Source organism: Ceratotherium simum, chromosome 33, assembly GCF_057802395.1.
Source record: "Ceratotherium simum simum isolate JZ-2026a chromosome 33, ASM5780239v1, whole genome shotgun sequence".
Taxonomy (NCBI): domain Eukaryota; kingdom Metazoa; phylum Chordata; class Mammalia; order Perissodactyla; family Rhinocerotidae; genus Ceratotherium; species Ceratotherium simum.
Window position 1 is genome coordinate 26,614,216 of NC_141932.1, and position 17,948 is coordinate 26,632,163.

The 17,948-nt window shown below is 42.7% G+C and overlaps 1 protein-coding gene across 1 annotated transcript; it reads left to right on the top strand.

Annotated features, from left to right (window-relative positions):
* The first annotated feature begins 13,700 nt into the window (after positions 1–13,700).
* On the top strand, positions 13,701–14,364 carry PMIS2 (PMIS2 transmembrane protein). The gene is made up of 2 exons (XM_087421951.1): positions 13,701–14,060; positions 14,236–14,364. The coding sequence occupies exons 1-2, from the start codon at positions 13,701–13,703 to the stop codon at positions 14,362–14,364; spliced, it is 489 nt and encodes a 162-aa protein (XP_087278077.1).
* The last annotated feature ends 3,584 nt before the right edge of the window (positions 14,365–17,948 follow it).

Below are 17,948 nucleotides of genomic sequence, written 5' to 3' on the forward strand. Positions count from 1 at the left end.
CCCTGAGGCCTGCTAGCCCAGGGTCTGCTCCACCCGCTAGAGCACCGATTTAATCCAGCTCAGCCAGGGCAGGCAGCCCACCCTAGAGACTAGCCCCACCCAACAACAAGCCCTCAGGCAACGTGTGGGCCTGCATAGATTGGTGACTGGATTCTCTGCAGCCTGGCAACTGAGCTGACTTGAGCGGGGCAGGGTGTGCACAAGGAGCGGGTGGAGAGTGTGGGGCGGTGGCAGAGTGTGTGGGGCTCCCGCCGTGGAGAGACTGAGTCCACTTGGGGAGGTCGGGGCGCTCACACGGGGCAGGACTGTGTTGACTGTGTGTGTGGACCTGTGGGCGGCAGGGCTTCTCAGCCACAGAAGACTTGTACTTCTCAAAGACCCACATAGGAGGTTTGCTCCACCTTCCAAAACCTGAAACAATTGGGTGCTCCTGTGCCTGAGGCCAGCCCCACCCAGCTACAATCCTCAGAGAGCTGACAAGAGACCTAATAGGCTAGAGGCTTACAGCAATTGTAAGGCCCTGAGCCTAACAACCTGCCAGGGTGGGGGCCTACTCACTTAAAAGAAATACTGCAACACAAATGTGGTATTAGAACTTGCAGCCAACTGTGCTGGGGCTCCCCACACCTGAGAAAGAGACTGAAGGGCCCACAACAACTACAAGCAGCTGAGCATTACAACAGCTGGCCAGGAGCATAACTCAGCCTCCTGGGCACCTACAGGGAGAGCAAACAGGCCACAGCAGAAGGATACACGTAGCCCACATAGGGGTCACCCCTGGAACATTGAGAACTGAGGGAAGCACACTGGAAGCCTCCTAAGCCATCACTTACATAAGGTCACCTATCCAAGAGCAGGAGACGTAGCTGACCTACCTAATACGGAGACACAAGCACAGGGAAAGAGGCAAAATGAAGAGGCAAAAGAATACATTCCAAGTAAGGGAACAGGACAAAACCCCAGAAAAGGAACTAAGTGAAACAGAAATGAGCAACCTACCCGACAGAGAGTTCAAACTAAGAGTGTTAAGGATGCTCACTGATCTGGGGAGAAGAATAGATGGACTCAGTGAGAATGTCAACAAAGAAATGGAAGATATAAAAAGAACCAATCAGAAATGAAGAATACAATACTGGAAATGAAAAACTCATTAGAGGGACTCAAAAGCAGAGTAGAGGATACAGAAGAACGGATCTGTGAGCTGGAAGAAAGACTAGAAGAAATTACCCAAGGTGAACAGGTAAAAGAGAAAAGAATTAAAAAGAGTGAGGACAGTCTAAGGGACCTCTGGGACAACATCAAGCGCACTAACATCCGTGTTATAGGTGTCCCGGAAGGAGAAGAGCGAGACAAGGGGGCAGAGAATCTATTTCAAGAAATAATAGATGAAAACTTCCCTAACCTAAGGAAGGAAACAGACATCCAGGTACAGGAGGCACAGAGAGCCCCAAACAAGATAAACCCAAAGAGGCCCACACCAAGACACATCATAATCAAAATGTCCAGAATTAAAGATAAAGAGAGAATCCTAAAAGCCGCAAGAGAATGTCAAGTTACATACAAAGGAAACCCCATAAGGCTATCAGCTGACTTCTCAGCAGAAACCTTACAGGCTAGAAGAGAATGGCATGATATATTTAAAGTGCTAAAAGGAAAAACTTACAGCCAAGAATACTCTACCCAGCAAGGTTATCGTTCAAAATGGAAGGAGAGATCAAAATTTTCCCAGATAAGCAAAAATTAAAGGAGTTTGTCACCAAGAAACCAGTGTTACAAGAAATGTTAAAGGGACTGATTTAAGGGGAAAAGAGAAGAGCACAAATAGGAAAAATTATCTATTTCCACGATTAGAACGTAATGGATACAAATGCAAAAAAAAGAGGTTGGATATGATATCAAAAACATAAAAGGAGGGAGGAGGGTAGTTAAAGAGTACAGCTTTCAGACAGAGGTCAAACTAAAGTGACCATCAATTCTGTATAGAAGAAGTAAGGAACAGAGAAGGACTACTAAAACACTGAGGAAAAAAAAAAGTTAAAAAATGGCAGTAAGTACATACTTATCAATAGCTACTTTAAACGTCAATGGACTAAATGCTCCAATTAAAAGGCATAGGGCGGCTGACTGGATAAAAAAACAAGACCCATATATATGCTGCATACAAGAGACACACTTCAGACCTAAAGACACTCACAAACTGAAAGTGAAGGGATGGAAAAAGATACTCCATGCAAATGGCAATGAAAAGAAAGCTGGGGTAGCAGTACTCATATCAGACAAAATAGACTTTCAAACAAAAACTGTAAAACGAGACAAAGAAGGGCATTACATAATGATCAAGGGAACAATCCAACAAGAGGATATAACACTTGTAAATATCTATGCACCCAATGTAGGTGCACCTAAATATATAAAGCAATTATTAACAGACATAAAAACAGAAATAGACAGTAACACAATAATAGTAGGGGACTTTAACACTCCACTTACACCAACGGATAGATCATCCAAACAGAAGATCAATAAGGAAACATTGGCCTTAAACGACACACTAGAACAGATGGACCTAGTAGATATATACAGAGCATTCCATCCAAAAACCGAAGAATACACGTTCTTTTCAAATGCACATGGAACGTTCTCCAGGATTGATCACATATTAGGCCACAAAACAAGTCTCCATAAATTTAAGAAGATTGAAATAATACCAAGCATCTTTTCTGACCACAAAGGTATGAAACTAGAAATCAACTATAGGAAGAAAATCAGAAAAGCCACAAATACATGGAGATTAAACAAAATGCTACTGAACAACGACTGGGTTAATGAAGAAATCAAAGAAGAAATCAAAAAATACCTAGAGACAAACGAAAATGAAAATACGACATGCCAGAATTTATGGGATACAGCAAAAGCGGTTCTAAGAGGGAAGTTTATAGCAATACAGGCCTATCTCAACAAACAAGAAAAATCTCAAATAAACAATCTAACAATGCACCTAAAGGAACTGGAAAAAGAAGAACAAACAAAGCCCAAAATCCACAAAAGAAGGGAAATAATAAAAATCAGAGCAGAAATAAATGAAATAGAGACCAAAAAAACAATAGAAAAAATTAATAAAACCAAGAGCTGCTTCTTTGAAAAGATCAACAAAATAGACAAACCTTTAGCTAGACTCATCAAGAAAAAAAGAGAGAAGGCACAAATAAGTAAAATCAGAAATGAAAGAGGAGAGGTTACAACAGACACCTCAGAAATACAAAAGATTATAAGAGAATACTATGAAAAACTATATGCCAACCAATTCGACAATCTGGAAGAAATGGATAAATTCTTAGAATCATACAACCTTCCAAAACTGGATCAAGAAGAAGTAGAGAATTTGAATAGACCAATCACCAGTAAGGAGATCGAAACAGTAATCACAAACCTCCCCAAAAATAGAAGTCCAGGACCAGACGGCTTCCCTGGTGAATCCTACCAAACATTCAAAGAAGACTTAATACCTATCCTTCTCAAACTCTTCCAAAACATTGAGGAGGGGGGGAAGCTCCCTAACTCATTCTACGAAGCTGACATTACCCTGATACCAAAACCAGACAAGGACAACACAAAAAAAGAAAATTACAGGCCAATATCACTGATGAACATCGATGCGAAAATCCTCAACAAAATACTAGCAAATCGCATACAACAATACGTTAAAAAGATTATACACCATGATCAAGTGGGATTTATTCCAGGGATGCAGGGATGGTTTAACATTCGCAAATCAATCAACGTAATACACCACATTAATAAAATGAAGAACAAAAATCACATGATCATCTCAATAGATGCAGAGAAAGCATTTGACAAGATCCAGCATCCATTTATGATAAAAACTCTGAATAAAATGGGTATAGAAGGAAAGTACCTCAACATAATAAAGACCATATATGAGAAACCCACAGCTAATATCATCCTCAATGGTGAAAAACTGAAAGCTATCCCTCTAAGAACAGGAACCAGACAAGGATGCCCACTGTCACCACTCCTATTTAACATAGTATTGGAAGTCCTAGCCAGAGCAATCAGGCAAGAGAAAGAAATCAAAGGGGTCCAAATTGGAAAGGAAGAAGTGAAACTGTCACTATTTGCAGATGACATGATTTTATATATAGAAAACCCTAAAGAATCCACCAGAAAACTTTTAGAAGTAATAAACGAATATGGTAAAGTTGCAGGATACAAAATCAACATACAAAAATCAGTTGCATTTCTGTACACTAACAACGAAGTAGCAGAAAGAGAAATTAAGAATACCATCCCATTTACAATTGCAACAAAAAGAATTAAATACCTAGGAATAAACTTAACCAAAGAGGTGAAAGATCTGTACACCGAAAACTATAAAACATTTCTGAAAGAAATTGAAGAAGACACAAAGAAATGGAAAGATATTCCGTGCTCTTGGATTGGAAGAATTAACATAGTTAAGATGTCCATACTTCCTAAAGCCATCTATAGATTCAATGCAATCCCTATCAAAGTTCCAACAACATTTTTCACAGAAATAGAACAAAGAATCCTAAAATTTATATGGAACAACAAAAGACCCCGAATAGCTAAAGGAATCCTGAGAAAAAAGAACAAAGCTGGAGGTATCACACTCCCTGATTTCAAAATATACTACAAAGCTATAGTAACCAAAACAGCATGGTACTGGCACAAAAACAGACACACAGATCAATGGCATAGAATCGAAAGCCCAGAAATAAACCCACACATCTATGGACAGCTAATCTTTGACAAAGGAGCCAAGAACATACAATGGGGAAAAGAAAGTCTCTTCAACAAATGGTGTTGGGAAAACTGGATAGCCATATGCAAAAAGATGAAAGTAAACTCTTACCTTACACCATACACAAAAATTAACTCCAAATGGATTAAAGACTTGAATGTAAGACCTGAAACTGTGAAAGTTCTAGAAGAAAACATAGGCAGTACGCTCTTCGACATCAGTCTTAGCAACATCTTTTCAAACACCACATCTGACCGGGCAAGAGAAACAATAGAAAAAATAAACAAATGGGACTACATCAAACTAAAAAGCTTCTGCACAGCAAAGGAAACCATCAACAAAACGAAAAGACAACCTAACAATTGGGAGAAGATATTTGCAAACCATACATCTGATAAGGGCTTAATCTCTAAAATATACAAAGAACTCATGCATCTCAACAACAAAAAAACTACCAACCCAATTAAAAAATGGGCAAAAGACCTGAACAGACATTTCTCCAAAGAAGATATACAGATGGCCAACAGACACATGAAAAGATGTTCAAAATCACTAACTATCAGGGAAATGCAAATCAAAACTACAATGAGATATCACCTCACGCCCGTCAGAATGGCTATAATTAACAAGACAGGAAACAACATGTGTTGGAGAGGTTGTGGAGAGAAGGGAACTCTCATACACTGCTGGTGGGAGTGCAAACTGGTGCAGCCACTATGGAAAACAGTATGGAGATTCCTCAAAAAATCAACGATAGAACTACCATATGATCCAGCTATTCCACTGTTGGGTATTTATCCAAAGAACTTGAAAACACCAATTTGCAAAGGTACATGCACCCCTGTGTTCATTGCAGCCTTATTCACGATAGCCAAGACTTGGAAGCAACCTAAGTGCCCATCAAGGGACGAATGGATAAGAAAGCTGTGGTATATATACACAATGGAATACTACTCAGCCATAAGAAACGATGAAATCCAGCCATTTGTGACAACATGGATGGACATTGAGGGCATGATGCAAAGTGAAAATAAGTCAGAGGGAGAAGGTCAAATACCGTATGATTTCCTTCATTAAGTAGTAGATAATAGCAACAATAAACAAACACATAGGGACAGAGATTGGATTGGTGGTTACCAGAGGGGAAGGGGGGAGGGAGGAGGGTGAAAGGGATAATTGGGTACATGTGTGTGGTGATGGGTTGTAATTAGTATTTTGGTGGTGAACATGATGTAATCTATGCAGAAATAGAAGTACAATGATGTACACCTGAAATTTTTACAATGTTATAAACCAATGTTACTGCAATAAACAAAAAATTTAAAAAAAAAAAAAAAAAGTAATAAAAGTAGAAAGATGTACACCTGAAATTTATACAATGTTATAAACAATGTTACTGTAATAAACAAAAAATTTTTTAAAAAAATAAAAAAAATAAAAAAATAAAAAAATAAAAAAAAAAAAAACAAAAAGTTTTAAGAGTGTAAAGAGGTCCTAAAACCAAAAAGTGTGAGAACTGATGTTTCAGAGTTATCATCAGTCGTAGTACCAGCCGAGCCCTGCGCTCCCACCTGCCTGTAGCGCCACCCACTGGACATCTGCGGAACTGCATGGCATCTCCTGCTTGTGGTCCTAATATCAGTTTGTTAGGATGTACCTTATCTTCAGCGGTCTGGGCACCAGCCATGCAGCTCCCTCTTCTCTAGGTCATGGCAACACCACCTCTTCCCTTGTGTCCTCCCAGCTCTAAAAGTGGTAGCTCCTTCCCGCACGTGTTAATCTGAGTTGCTTCAACCTCTCCGTTTTGCTCTTTCAGGATTCCAACACCTGTGTAGTCAATTCCCTGTTTCAAAACCCCTCCCCTTGGAAACACCTGTGGTGTCTCTTCCTGACTGAACTCTGATTGATACACTTGCTATACTGAATATACTCTCCTTAGGTGCCACTGAGAGGGCTCAGCCTTTCAAGAAGTTTCTCTTCTTAAGCTAGTTTTGGGGGTATCTTTACCTTGCAATGAAACCATCTTTGATTAAGGCAGCTGCTAACCTTGGCTTAGGGTCCATAAATATCTTACCTACACTCATGCACATTCCACCCCCCCTTTCCAACATGGAGAGGGTGAGGGGGGGGATTCCCACATGCTCTGGATCCCACTCATTCTTCATCATCATCATCATCATCATCTTATATAGTATTCACTACGTGCCAGGCACAGTTCTAAGCATTTTACATATATTAATTTACTTAATCCTCACAGGAAAATGAGGAAGAAACCATTATTATTCCTATTTTAAAGGTGAGAAAACAGATGCACAGAGAGATTAAGTGATTTTCACAAGGTGACACTGCTGGTTAGTGGCATGGCAAGGATTCAAACCTAGGTAGTCTGGTTCCAAGGTCCCAGTGTGTTGATTCAGTCAACATTTATTGGGCACGTACTGTGTGTCAGGTCCTGTCCTACATGTTAGGGCTACAGGGAGTGCAAACCACTGTCCTTACCCCATGACACCACCTCTCCTGTATCTCCATCCTTTCTCTCTCACTGTCACATTGTGTACCTCATATTTCCCACCAAAAACAAAAACAAAAACCCCCACTCGTCTTGACCCCTCAAACTGTGAATCTGGGTTGGTTTATTTATTCATTTTTAGTCTCAGAGACAAAAGGAGAGCCAGAACATGGGATCATACTACCATCTTTTCAGAAACCCCATTCTAATTGAATATGCTCAAGTCACTCCCATCTTAAAAGAAAATCACTCTCACTCCTGCTCCTACCCCAGTCCTGCCTCTCCTGACCCTTCATAGACAAACTTCTTGAAGTGAGTGTCTGTATCATTTCCACTTCCTCACTTCACACTCAATCCCTGGATCTCTGAAATCAGGCACTGGCCCTACATTGCCTCAGAAACTGGAACCCATATACTTCCCAGTGGTTGCACTGCCTTGCCTTTCTCCTTCACCTCTAAAGTTCTGGAAAGTGATGTCTACATTCTATCTACACTCCCTCTTCTTGCAAACCACCTGAGTCCCTGCAGTATGGCACCTGCCCCCACTGGTCCTCTGAAATTGCCCTCCCCAAAGGTGTTAGCATCTCCCTCTTCTTAAATCCAGAGGACACATTTCAGATCTTGATACTTTTGTCCATACCCTCTTTTCTGGACCTTTCGTGGCTCTTTCCCAACTCTGGCCCAGGTATCTTCCTTCCTCTCCCACTCCTCAGAGCCATGGGGCACTCTGGGAAGCTGGCACAAAGGGTGCTGGAGGAAGCTTCCTGGGGACCAACATCTTTCCAGATTTGCCCCTGAAGTCAAAGCCAATCAGGAGGCAGGTCCTGTAGGCATACTTAGGTGAGCGGTCAGCCTGTCTGTTTGGTGAGCCAGTCAGGAGTTGAAAGTAGAGACAGGGCCAGGGCTTGACTATCTCAATCACGGGATGATTCAGACTTGCAGCTGACTAGGAGTCAGGAGGAAGTAGCCTTGTCCCTTCCTACCTAAGCACTCTGGCCAAATCCTCTACTTTCTGGAAATTGAAACCCAACTGCCCAAGCCAAGAAAGCTACTGTGCAGGGAAAGAAGGACAAAAAAAGTAAAAGAGAGGGGCTGGCCTGGTGGCATAGTGGTTAAGTTCGCGCACTCCGCTTCAGCAGCCCGGGGTTCATGGGTTCGAATCCCAGGCACGGACCTACACACTGTTCATCAAGCCATGCTGTGGCAGCATCCCACGTATAAAATAGAGAAAGATGGGCACGGATGTTAGCCCAGGGCCAATCTTCCTCAGCAAAAAGAGGAGGATTGGCAACGGATGTTAGCTCAGGACTAATCTTCCTCACCAAAAAAAAGAAAGTAAGAGAGACAGCGAAAGAAGAAAAAGAACAAGAAGCAAGAGATACACAGTAGAGAGGAAGTAGTCATCAAATTCGTCCACTGTCTTTAGTCATCATAACCTTCCCCTTAGGGAAGCTGCTGTCTATACTCCGAAGATCGGGCACTGTCTTCACTGCCCAGGACCTAACCTCCAGTGTATACAACCCCTTCCCCACTCCTGCATCTACTTCTGCCCAGAACTGACACTGGAGGTGAAAGATATTCTGGCTCTGTCACCTTCCTGTAGATCCTGAATAATTCCCTCAATTCATTCTATAAAACCACACATTCCTTCCACCACCACCCCCCACCCCCCATAGATCAAGAAAGCCAACTGGGAAGCAAACTGTCACACAGCAAGGAAATATCCATGTCAAATACTTTTCCTGAGTTTGCCTCCCATTATACTGCACATAAATGTAGAACATTCAGTCTCTTGTTGGTTAGGCGGCCCTCCAGCCAATGGACACACAAACTAAGGGTCATTCCAGTCAAAGGATTCATCTCACAAGGGATACATGAGCCCAGGGACACAGAGCCCAGACAAGTTACCACCCCAAAGCCACCTCAGACAAGAGACTCACTAGCCAAGAGGATCCCCCTCTATCCAAGGCTCCCACCATCCAAATGACCTGCCAGAAACCAATCTGCATTCTTCATCCCACCCAACCTTGAGTTCTATCCCCCCTAGCCTCATACTTTTTGCTCTGGAATATCCACTTTGCCCTTGAAATGCCCTGAGCCAATTCATTCTGTCGAGCAGAACACCATGCACTGGTTACCAACGCCAGGAGAGGACTCCAGCTACATGGAGGATAGAAAGATCATCACAATGCCAACCACCAGGAATAGAAGTCCAAACACGTCCGCTCACTGTGTCTTGGCATAGGAGTCGCCAAGGAAAACAGAACACAGTCAAGCACTGGATGGAACAACACTTTTACTCACATAGAGAAGAGACAGCAAGATCAGCTCCAATAGTGGGCATCTGTCCCCCATGGGTGGGTGCAATTGGCCAAACGCATTCCTCTTGCACCATGGCAGAAGGACCCTGGTCCCTTCCTGAAATATTAAATATCCGGAGCCTGAAATATTAAAAGCTGGAGGTGTGCCTGAGAACTATTGTCACACAAGCTTAAGAAGAACAAACAAACACACATTGAGTCTGAAACAGGGAAACATATTCCCACACAAGGTATAAGCCTGGCACAGGCTGTGTGAGCTCTTTATCTCTTGGTCAGGAAGTGTTCCAGGCCCAAGACCCATTCTTATGTGGCAAACAGAGGTTGAAAGATTGCGTGCATGAGACTGCTTTTCCCAACACATTCCGTGAAGAATTTCCTGACTTCTGGATTGTGTGTGTTGCTGCTGTTCTTGTTGCTGCTTCTAGGTCCTTGACTGTTCTTAACTACAGTTGTGTCTTTAACGGTGCTCACTCACACCACTCCTAGTCAACGTAGTACTGGAGGTTTTGGCCAGAGTAATTAGGCAAGAAAAATAAACATTAGGCCCAGTGGTGTAGTGAATAAGTTCTCACGCTCTGCTTTGGTGGCCTCGGGTTTGAAGGTTCGGATCCCAGGCACGGACCTATGCACTGCTCATCAAGCCAGGCTGTGGCAGGCCTCCCACATATAAAATAGAGGATGATGCGCACAAATGTTAGCTCAAGGCTAATCTTCCTCACAAAAAAAAAAGAAATAAAAGGTATCCAAATTGGAAAGGAAGAAGTAAAACTCTCACTGTTTATAGATGACATGATTCTATATATAGAAAATCCGAAAGAATCCACCAGAAAATTATTAGAAATAATCAACAACTACAGCAAAGTTGCAGGGTACAAAATCAACTCACAAAAATCAGTTGCATTTCTATACACTAATAACAAACTAGCAGAAAGAGAAGTCAAGAATACAATCCCATTTACAATCACAATGAAAAGAATAAAATATCTATGAATAAATTTAACCACAGAGGTGAAAGACCTATACACTGAAAACTATAAGACATTATTGAAAGAAATCAAAGAAGACATAAAGAAATGGAAAGATATTACATGTTCATGGATTGGAAGAATAAACATAGTTAAAATGTCCATATTACCTAAAGTAATCTAAAGATTCAATGCAATCCCAATCAGACTCCCAATCACATTCTTCACAGAAATAGAACAAAGAATCCTAAAATTTATATGGAACAACAAAAGACCCCAAATAGCCAAAGCAATCCTGAGAAAAAAGAACAAAGCTGGAGGTAACACAATTCCTGACTTCAAAATATACTACAAAGCTACAATAATCAAAACAGCATAGTACTGGCACAAAAACAGACACACAGATCAATGGAACAGAATTGAGAGCCCAGAAATAAAACCACACATCTATGGACAGCTAATCTTTGACAAAGGAGCTAAGAACATACAATGGAGAAAGGAAAGTCTCTTCAATAAGTGGTGCTGGGAAAACTGGACAGCCACATGCAAAAGAATGAAAGTAGACCATTATCTTATACCACACACAAAAATTAACTCAAAATGGATTAAAGACTTGAAGGTAAGACTGAAACCATAAAACTCCTAGAAGAAAATACAGGCAGTACACTCTTTGACATCGGTCTTAGCAGCACCCTTTCGAATACCATGTCTAATCAGGCAAGGGAAACAAAAGAAAAAATAAACAAATGGGACTACATCAGACTACACAGCTTCTGCAAGGCAAAGGAAACCATGAACAAAATGAAAAGACCACCCACCAACTGGGGGACAATATTTGCAAATCATATATCTGGCAAGGGGTTAATTTCCAAAATATATAAAGAACTCATACAACTCAACAGCAAAAAATAAACAGCCCGATCAAAAAATGGGCAGAGGATATGAACAGACATTTTTCCAAAGAAGATATACAGATGGCCAACAGGCACATAAAAAGATGTACAACATCACTAATTATTAGAGAAATGCAAATCAAAACTACAATGAGATATCACCTTACACCATCAGTATGGCTATAAGCACCAAGATAAAAAATAACAAATGTTAGAGAGGACGTGGAGAAAAGAGAACCCTCATACAGTGCTGGTGGGAATGCAAACTGGGCATGCAACCACTATGGAAAACGGTATGGGGATTTCTCAAAAAATTGAAAATAGAAATACCATACAATCCAGCTATCCCACTACTTGGTATTTATCCAAAGAAAATGAAATCAACAATACAAAGAGATTTACACACCCCTATGTTCATTGCAGCCTTATTCACTATAGTCAAGAAGTGGAAGCAACCCTAGTGCCCACAAACTGATGAACAGATAAAGAAAATGTAGTATATATATATACAATGGAATACTACTCAGCCATAAAAAAGACAAAATCATCCCATTAGCGACCACATGGATGGACCTTGAAGGTATTATGTTAAGAGAAATAAGCCAGACAGAGAAAGACAAACACTGCATGATTTCACTCACATGTGGAAGATAAACACATGGACAAAGAACAGATTAGTGGGTACCAAAGGGGAAGGGGGTTGGGGGTGGGCATAAGGAGTAAAGGGGCACATATGTATGATGATGGATAAAAACTAGATTATTGCTGGTGAGCAGGATGCAGTCGATACAGAAACTGATATATAATAATGTACACCTGAAATTACACAATGCTATAAACCAATATGACCTCAATAATATAAAAAATAAAAATAAAAAAATACAGTTGTGTCTTTGACAAACCATGTTGGAGTATATATTTGTGGACTTCACTGTGTCACTTCCTATCCACTTACAATTCCCCCTGCAAATTGGCTCCTCACACCCTCCATTCCCCTAAAACCACAAGCTGAGGGAACTCAACTAAAACCTAGTGGTATTAGCATCCATTGATGGTTCTTCCCTGAATCAGTAATTACTATGGTGTTTGAAATGGTTATTAGTTTTCTAACGATGCATAACAAATTCCCAGAAACTCAGTGATTAACTCACAGTTCTGTAGGTCAGAATGGCTGGGTTCTCTGCCCAGGATCTCACAAAGCTAAAATTAAGGTGTTGGCGAGTGTTCTCATTTGGAGCTAGGATCTTCTTCCAAATGAATTTGGTTATGACAGGATTCAGATCCTTACCGTTGTAGAACTAAAGTCCCCATTTCCTTGCTGGCTGTCACCTGGGAGTTACTTTCAGCTAGAGGCTGCCTGCATTCCTTGCCACGTGGCCCCCTACAGCTTCAAGCCAGCAATGGAGAATCTCTCTTGCCTCCAATCCATCTCATGCCTTGAATCTTTTTTGCCAGTAAGACCCAGCCCCTTTTAAGTACTCACCTGTTTGGTTTAGGCCCATTGAGGATATTCTCCCTATCTTCAAGTTAACTGATTGCGGACCTTAACTACATCTGCAAAATCCCTTTAGCAGCACATAGATTCGTTCTTGAATGAATAACTAGGAGAAGGTGTGTGTACACCAGGGAGCAGGAATCTTGGGGCCATCTTAGAATTCTGCCTACTACAATGATGATTTCCCATTTCCATCATTCCAGCCACATTTATTAGATGGCATTCTAATTTAAGAAAGACCTTCCCCTTTTTCACCATTTCTCCTTTTTTTCTTTCTTTCTGTCAGTATGGACTAAAGAATCCTTTTTTAATTCAATATTTTATAATCTATTACTGACATTATTCATTTTCCTTCCCTTCTGATTGTAAATTTCCTAGTCTTCCTGCTAGGCTTGTCTACTTCCCCTCTCCCGCTGCTCTGGGGAGGCGTCCCTGGTACTGCCCTCCGGCGCTGTCTGCAGATAGAGGTCTTCAGCAAGGAGGAGGAACCCTATGGCTTCCAACCAATGGGAAGGCTGGGCAGAGTCCACGTCCTGACGGAGGGTGGAGCCTGGAGTCCTGGGGGAGCAGAGAACCGCCCGACCACGCCCCCTTATGCAGGCAGCCAATCAGGACTTGAGGTGCAGGTGTCTCCATTGTGAAGAACTGGCCTTCGACGGTTTGGGTCTTGGGATTCTGGTTAGAACAAGGGGAGGCGTAGTGAATTTGGCTCTCTGTTTTTGGCTGGAAAGATCATGGCCCCGAAAGCTGCCCCGAAAGCTGCCCCAGCTACTGCCGCAGGCGCCCCACCTGCCGCAGGCGCCCCACCTGCCCCAGGCGCCCCACCAGCTCCAGGGGCCCCACCTCCTCCAGGCGCCCCGCCTGCTCCAGGGGCCCCACCTCCTCCAGGCGCCCCACCTGCTCCAGGGGCCCCGCCTGCTCCAGGCGCCCCACCTGCTCCAGGCGCCGCACCTGAGCAGCCTAAACAGCCTGAAGAGCCTATACAGACACCTGAAGAACTGGCATTTTACGCCCCAAATTACGTGTGTTTGACCGTCCTGGCTGTAATTCTTTTCCCTCCCTTCGGATTACTAGCTATGTACTTCTCTTACCAGGTAAAACAATGCATAAGCCATGGCCCATCCTGTCCTCTACCTGCCCCTTGCATCTGCTCCTGTCCTGGGACCTGGGTAGGGGTTTTCCCTCAGTGACCATAGGTCTCCAGCCATTCCCCAAGGGTGTCACATGGCTGGACTCAGAAACCCACATCTAAAGTTCCCATCCCTACAGACCTCGAAGGCCAACGAGAAGAGCGAGTGGGAAGAGGCTTACATCAACTCAGGCAGAACTGGTTGGCTGGATGTGTTTGCCATACTCATCGGTTTAGGCATCATTTATTACTTTGTCCTATGGGTATGAAGGCCAGCCCCAGTAGTCCACAGGTCCACCCCGCAACAGGACCAACCCACCAAGACACTAACCAGCCAAATCAGCCACCATGCAAGAATCCAACAGCTGAGACATCCACTAGCCGGGAAACCCACCAGCCGAGGAACTCGACATCCAACAACCCAATAGCCCAGGAACATCATACTACTTCATCCTCTTGGCCTCCAGAGCTGTCTTCATCCACCTTGGAGGTCCTCACTTTCATGCCACAGATGCCCTTAACTCCTTGATACTGGGCTGCTTTTTCAGAAAAATATTTATTTAAACCAATAAAATTGAAGGGAATGCCCCGGCTTTTCACGTGTGTGTGTGTGTGTTTCTGAGTCAGTGTCTGTGTTTACCTAGGGCTACATGTTCCCCAGACCATGTCAAAATCAGAATGTCCTAATGGTGAAGCCCAGGGACATGGAAATCAGGCAGATGTGGGTTTTCAACCCACCTCTGACACTTAAAAACCGTATGCCTTTGAACAAGATAATTTTCTTGAGCCTGGTTCCCTTGTCTGTAAAATGGGCATAATAATTGCCAATGTGGGGTGATATTTAGAAATTTGAATCAATATTCTCTAGGTCTTTCCTCATTCAAGCTAGAATTCTAGGCTTCTAGTGTCTCAGAGCAGGGAGAGGAAAATAGACAACTCTTCCAGCTTTTGAGATCCTGAAGTCAAATTCTCAGGGAAAGAATGGAAAAACCTTAGAAATGAGCAATAGATTTGGCAGAAGAGCTGATGAGGATCACCTCTCCCCCGTTCCTGAAAGGTAAATGGTCCTCTATTCATGGAATAGGGGAAGTAGAGAGAGATTAGATGCCAGTATATCTGTAAGGAGGTCCTTGTAGCCTGTATCTCAGGAAAAAGCAGGGTGTCAAAGACCCCAGAGATTACCTGTATACCCTCTTCACAGATAAATCTTATAGAGGCTCCAAGATCTCAATGAGAATATGCTGCATGGTGTGGGGGTCTAGGAAGAAATGGCCTCAGACAGCCAAGTAGGATATCCCATGCCCCAGCTTGGGGAGGAGGAAGTGGGGGGATACAGGAATGCCAAGTGCCAAGGTGAAAGTGACTATCAGAGGGGAGCCAGGGATAACACAGGAGCCATCAGGATGAATGAAAACAGAGATCTAGGCTGATACCATGGACAACAAATACCCAAAGGGTCCTTCTGTGCCCTAGCTTCATAGACAACCCCAAATTCAGACCTAGAAACCCTAGACTTAGCAGAAGTAAGTTTCCAAAACTGAGGAGAAAGGGGATTATCAGCAGAAATTAAGTTGAGTAGCTGTGGAAAAGACTGCTAACCTTTTACCAAAGCTCCTCTCCTTTTCTTCTTGGGAGCACTTGTCAGCCACATTTCCTAAGTTCCCCTGTGTGGCCATGAGACTCTTTTTGGCTCTATGGAATGTGACTGGAAGTGATGTGTACCACAAAGAACCCTGGCCATTAAACACACATCCCACAGGCACTCCTCCATACCCTCCCTCCCCTAGCTGACTAGGCAAGTGATACCCATGGTGATTTGAAGGCCACATGGCATAGAGATGAAAGAGCTCCCATCAGCCTCATTCCCTGAACCTTTCTAGGAACAGTCACCCTTTCCCCAGCTGCCTCCCATGGTTGAGCAGAAAATAAACTATTGTGTTATGCCATGACATGTCTGGCCTATCTATTTCCACAACTCAATCCACCCTAACCAGTGCAGATGCAGGAAAATAGAGTTACATTTGTTAGACATCTGGAGTTACAGCTTGAAATTCATACCCAATGGAAAGAGCCATCTTGTTGGGAAGGTTTATAGGAAATAATGAGTGAAGGACACAGCAAAGGTCCTAGGCCATGATTAACCTTAATCTTAGCTGTGTGACACTGTCTGTCCCCTCCATGGTCCTGGGTATCTACACAGATTACATGGGTTTGCAGGACAAAGCTCCATATTATGAGTGTGGAGGGGGATTATGCCTGGTTGTCTGCTGCATTAGTGGGTCTAGAAGGTCAGCCATCCCTGTCCCTCCTCAGGCCAGCCCAAGCTGGGCCTGTCACATTCAGCTGCAAAGCCATGTCGAGTCAGGATGGCCCACATCAACACAAACAGCCAGAGCCAAAAAAGTCACATCATGCTACAAGACTGGGAAAGCCAACCAGTCTTCTCCGTCTCAGCTCCCTGACTCCCCTCGCCCTGCATTCCACTCTCAGGCATTCCTCTGGTATTTACCACCATGTAAATATAAAACAAAACAAAAATTTATATTCTTGTATCTTGAAACATCATCAATTGAATTACTATAGTGAAACATAGTAATTAACACTCTTACTCTTATCTCTCCCCACTACTAACCACAGAATGAGATCACAATTTTTAACTCAATGTATAGGGTCTACATTTCATTACGCCTGTGTAAGCATGCTCCATTACTGGGCCTGGTAGTTGATGATGACTGCATACTCTTTCCGAACTAATTTTAGAACTCAACAGCCAAGCAACCCATCTGCCTGTACTCCTTCAGATTTTTTCTTCCTTTTTATTCTCCCTTCTCCTCCGCCTCCTTCTCCTCCACTTCTGCCCCTCCTCTCCCTCCTCCTCCTGCTCCTCCTCATCTTCCTCCTCCTGCTTCCTCTTCTGTTTGTTTGATTTTCTCAGTTATCTATGTGTCCCTTCATTAATTGTTCTCAAACTCTCCTGAAAAACTCTGTAACTGCTCTCCACAGAATTTCCCTACGGTCAAATAGGCCAGGTAATTTTTCAATTCTCTTTTTTCCTTGGATCTTTAAACCTGTGTATTTAATTACTTGGGATTTTTTTATTGGCACAACAAATACATTCTCATCAAGGATTAAGTAATACAGAGAGTATGGAGGAGAAGAGGAACTCACTGTATGGCTGGTCCTGGTATCCTTTTCCCCTCTCAAAGGTAATTGTTGTCGATATTTTGTTGTAACTCTTTCTAGTTACCTTTCTATGCATTTGCATGTTCATATATGTCCATACATATTGATATCACAGTTTTTTTCTGCTGATCACTAGGTCTTGAAGATCTTTTCCTGTTAGTACTGAAGCCTCTACACTGAAGGCCCTGTATACCACTTGTGAATTATCCCCCTCTGCACTTTTCTGGTCCATAGGGTAAATTCCCAGGTTCTCAGACTTTTCTCCCTCAATGACAGCTCATGGGATTCCAGCACTTGGCATGAACCTGTGGGCCCTTCTTCCTCCTGGAGAACGAGCTCTGAGCAGGATAACAGGGAGAATCCCAACAGAATAAGCAGCTGTAGGAGGGCAGATTCCGTTCCACACCATGAATTGGTCTTGCAAATTTTATTTCTAACTCCAGGAAACTTAACAAACTTTAAGACACTCAGACTTCGACATTATCACCATGTTCTATGATTGTGATTCTTAACCTCTTACATCTTCAATTCTGATGAGTCATCTTACTCATTGCGTTCCTCTTGTAACAATACTTGAATTGACATTCTTTTCTGGAAGAAAGACATGCTTTTGAATTTTCTTTGTTAAATCAGAAGTATATCCTTAGCATTTTCCCTCTTTTCCCACAGA

Excerpts from the sequence above, each read along its gene's own strand:
- PMIS2 (XM_087421951.1), top strand. The coding sequence starts at position 13,701 with ATGGCCCCGAAAGCTGCCCCGAAAGCTGCCCCAGCTACTGCCGCAGGC. Across the intron at positions 14,061-14,235 it reads CTATGTACTTCTCTTACCAG|ACCTCGAAGGCCAACGAGAA; the intron begins GTAAAACAATGC and ends CCATCCCTACAG.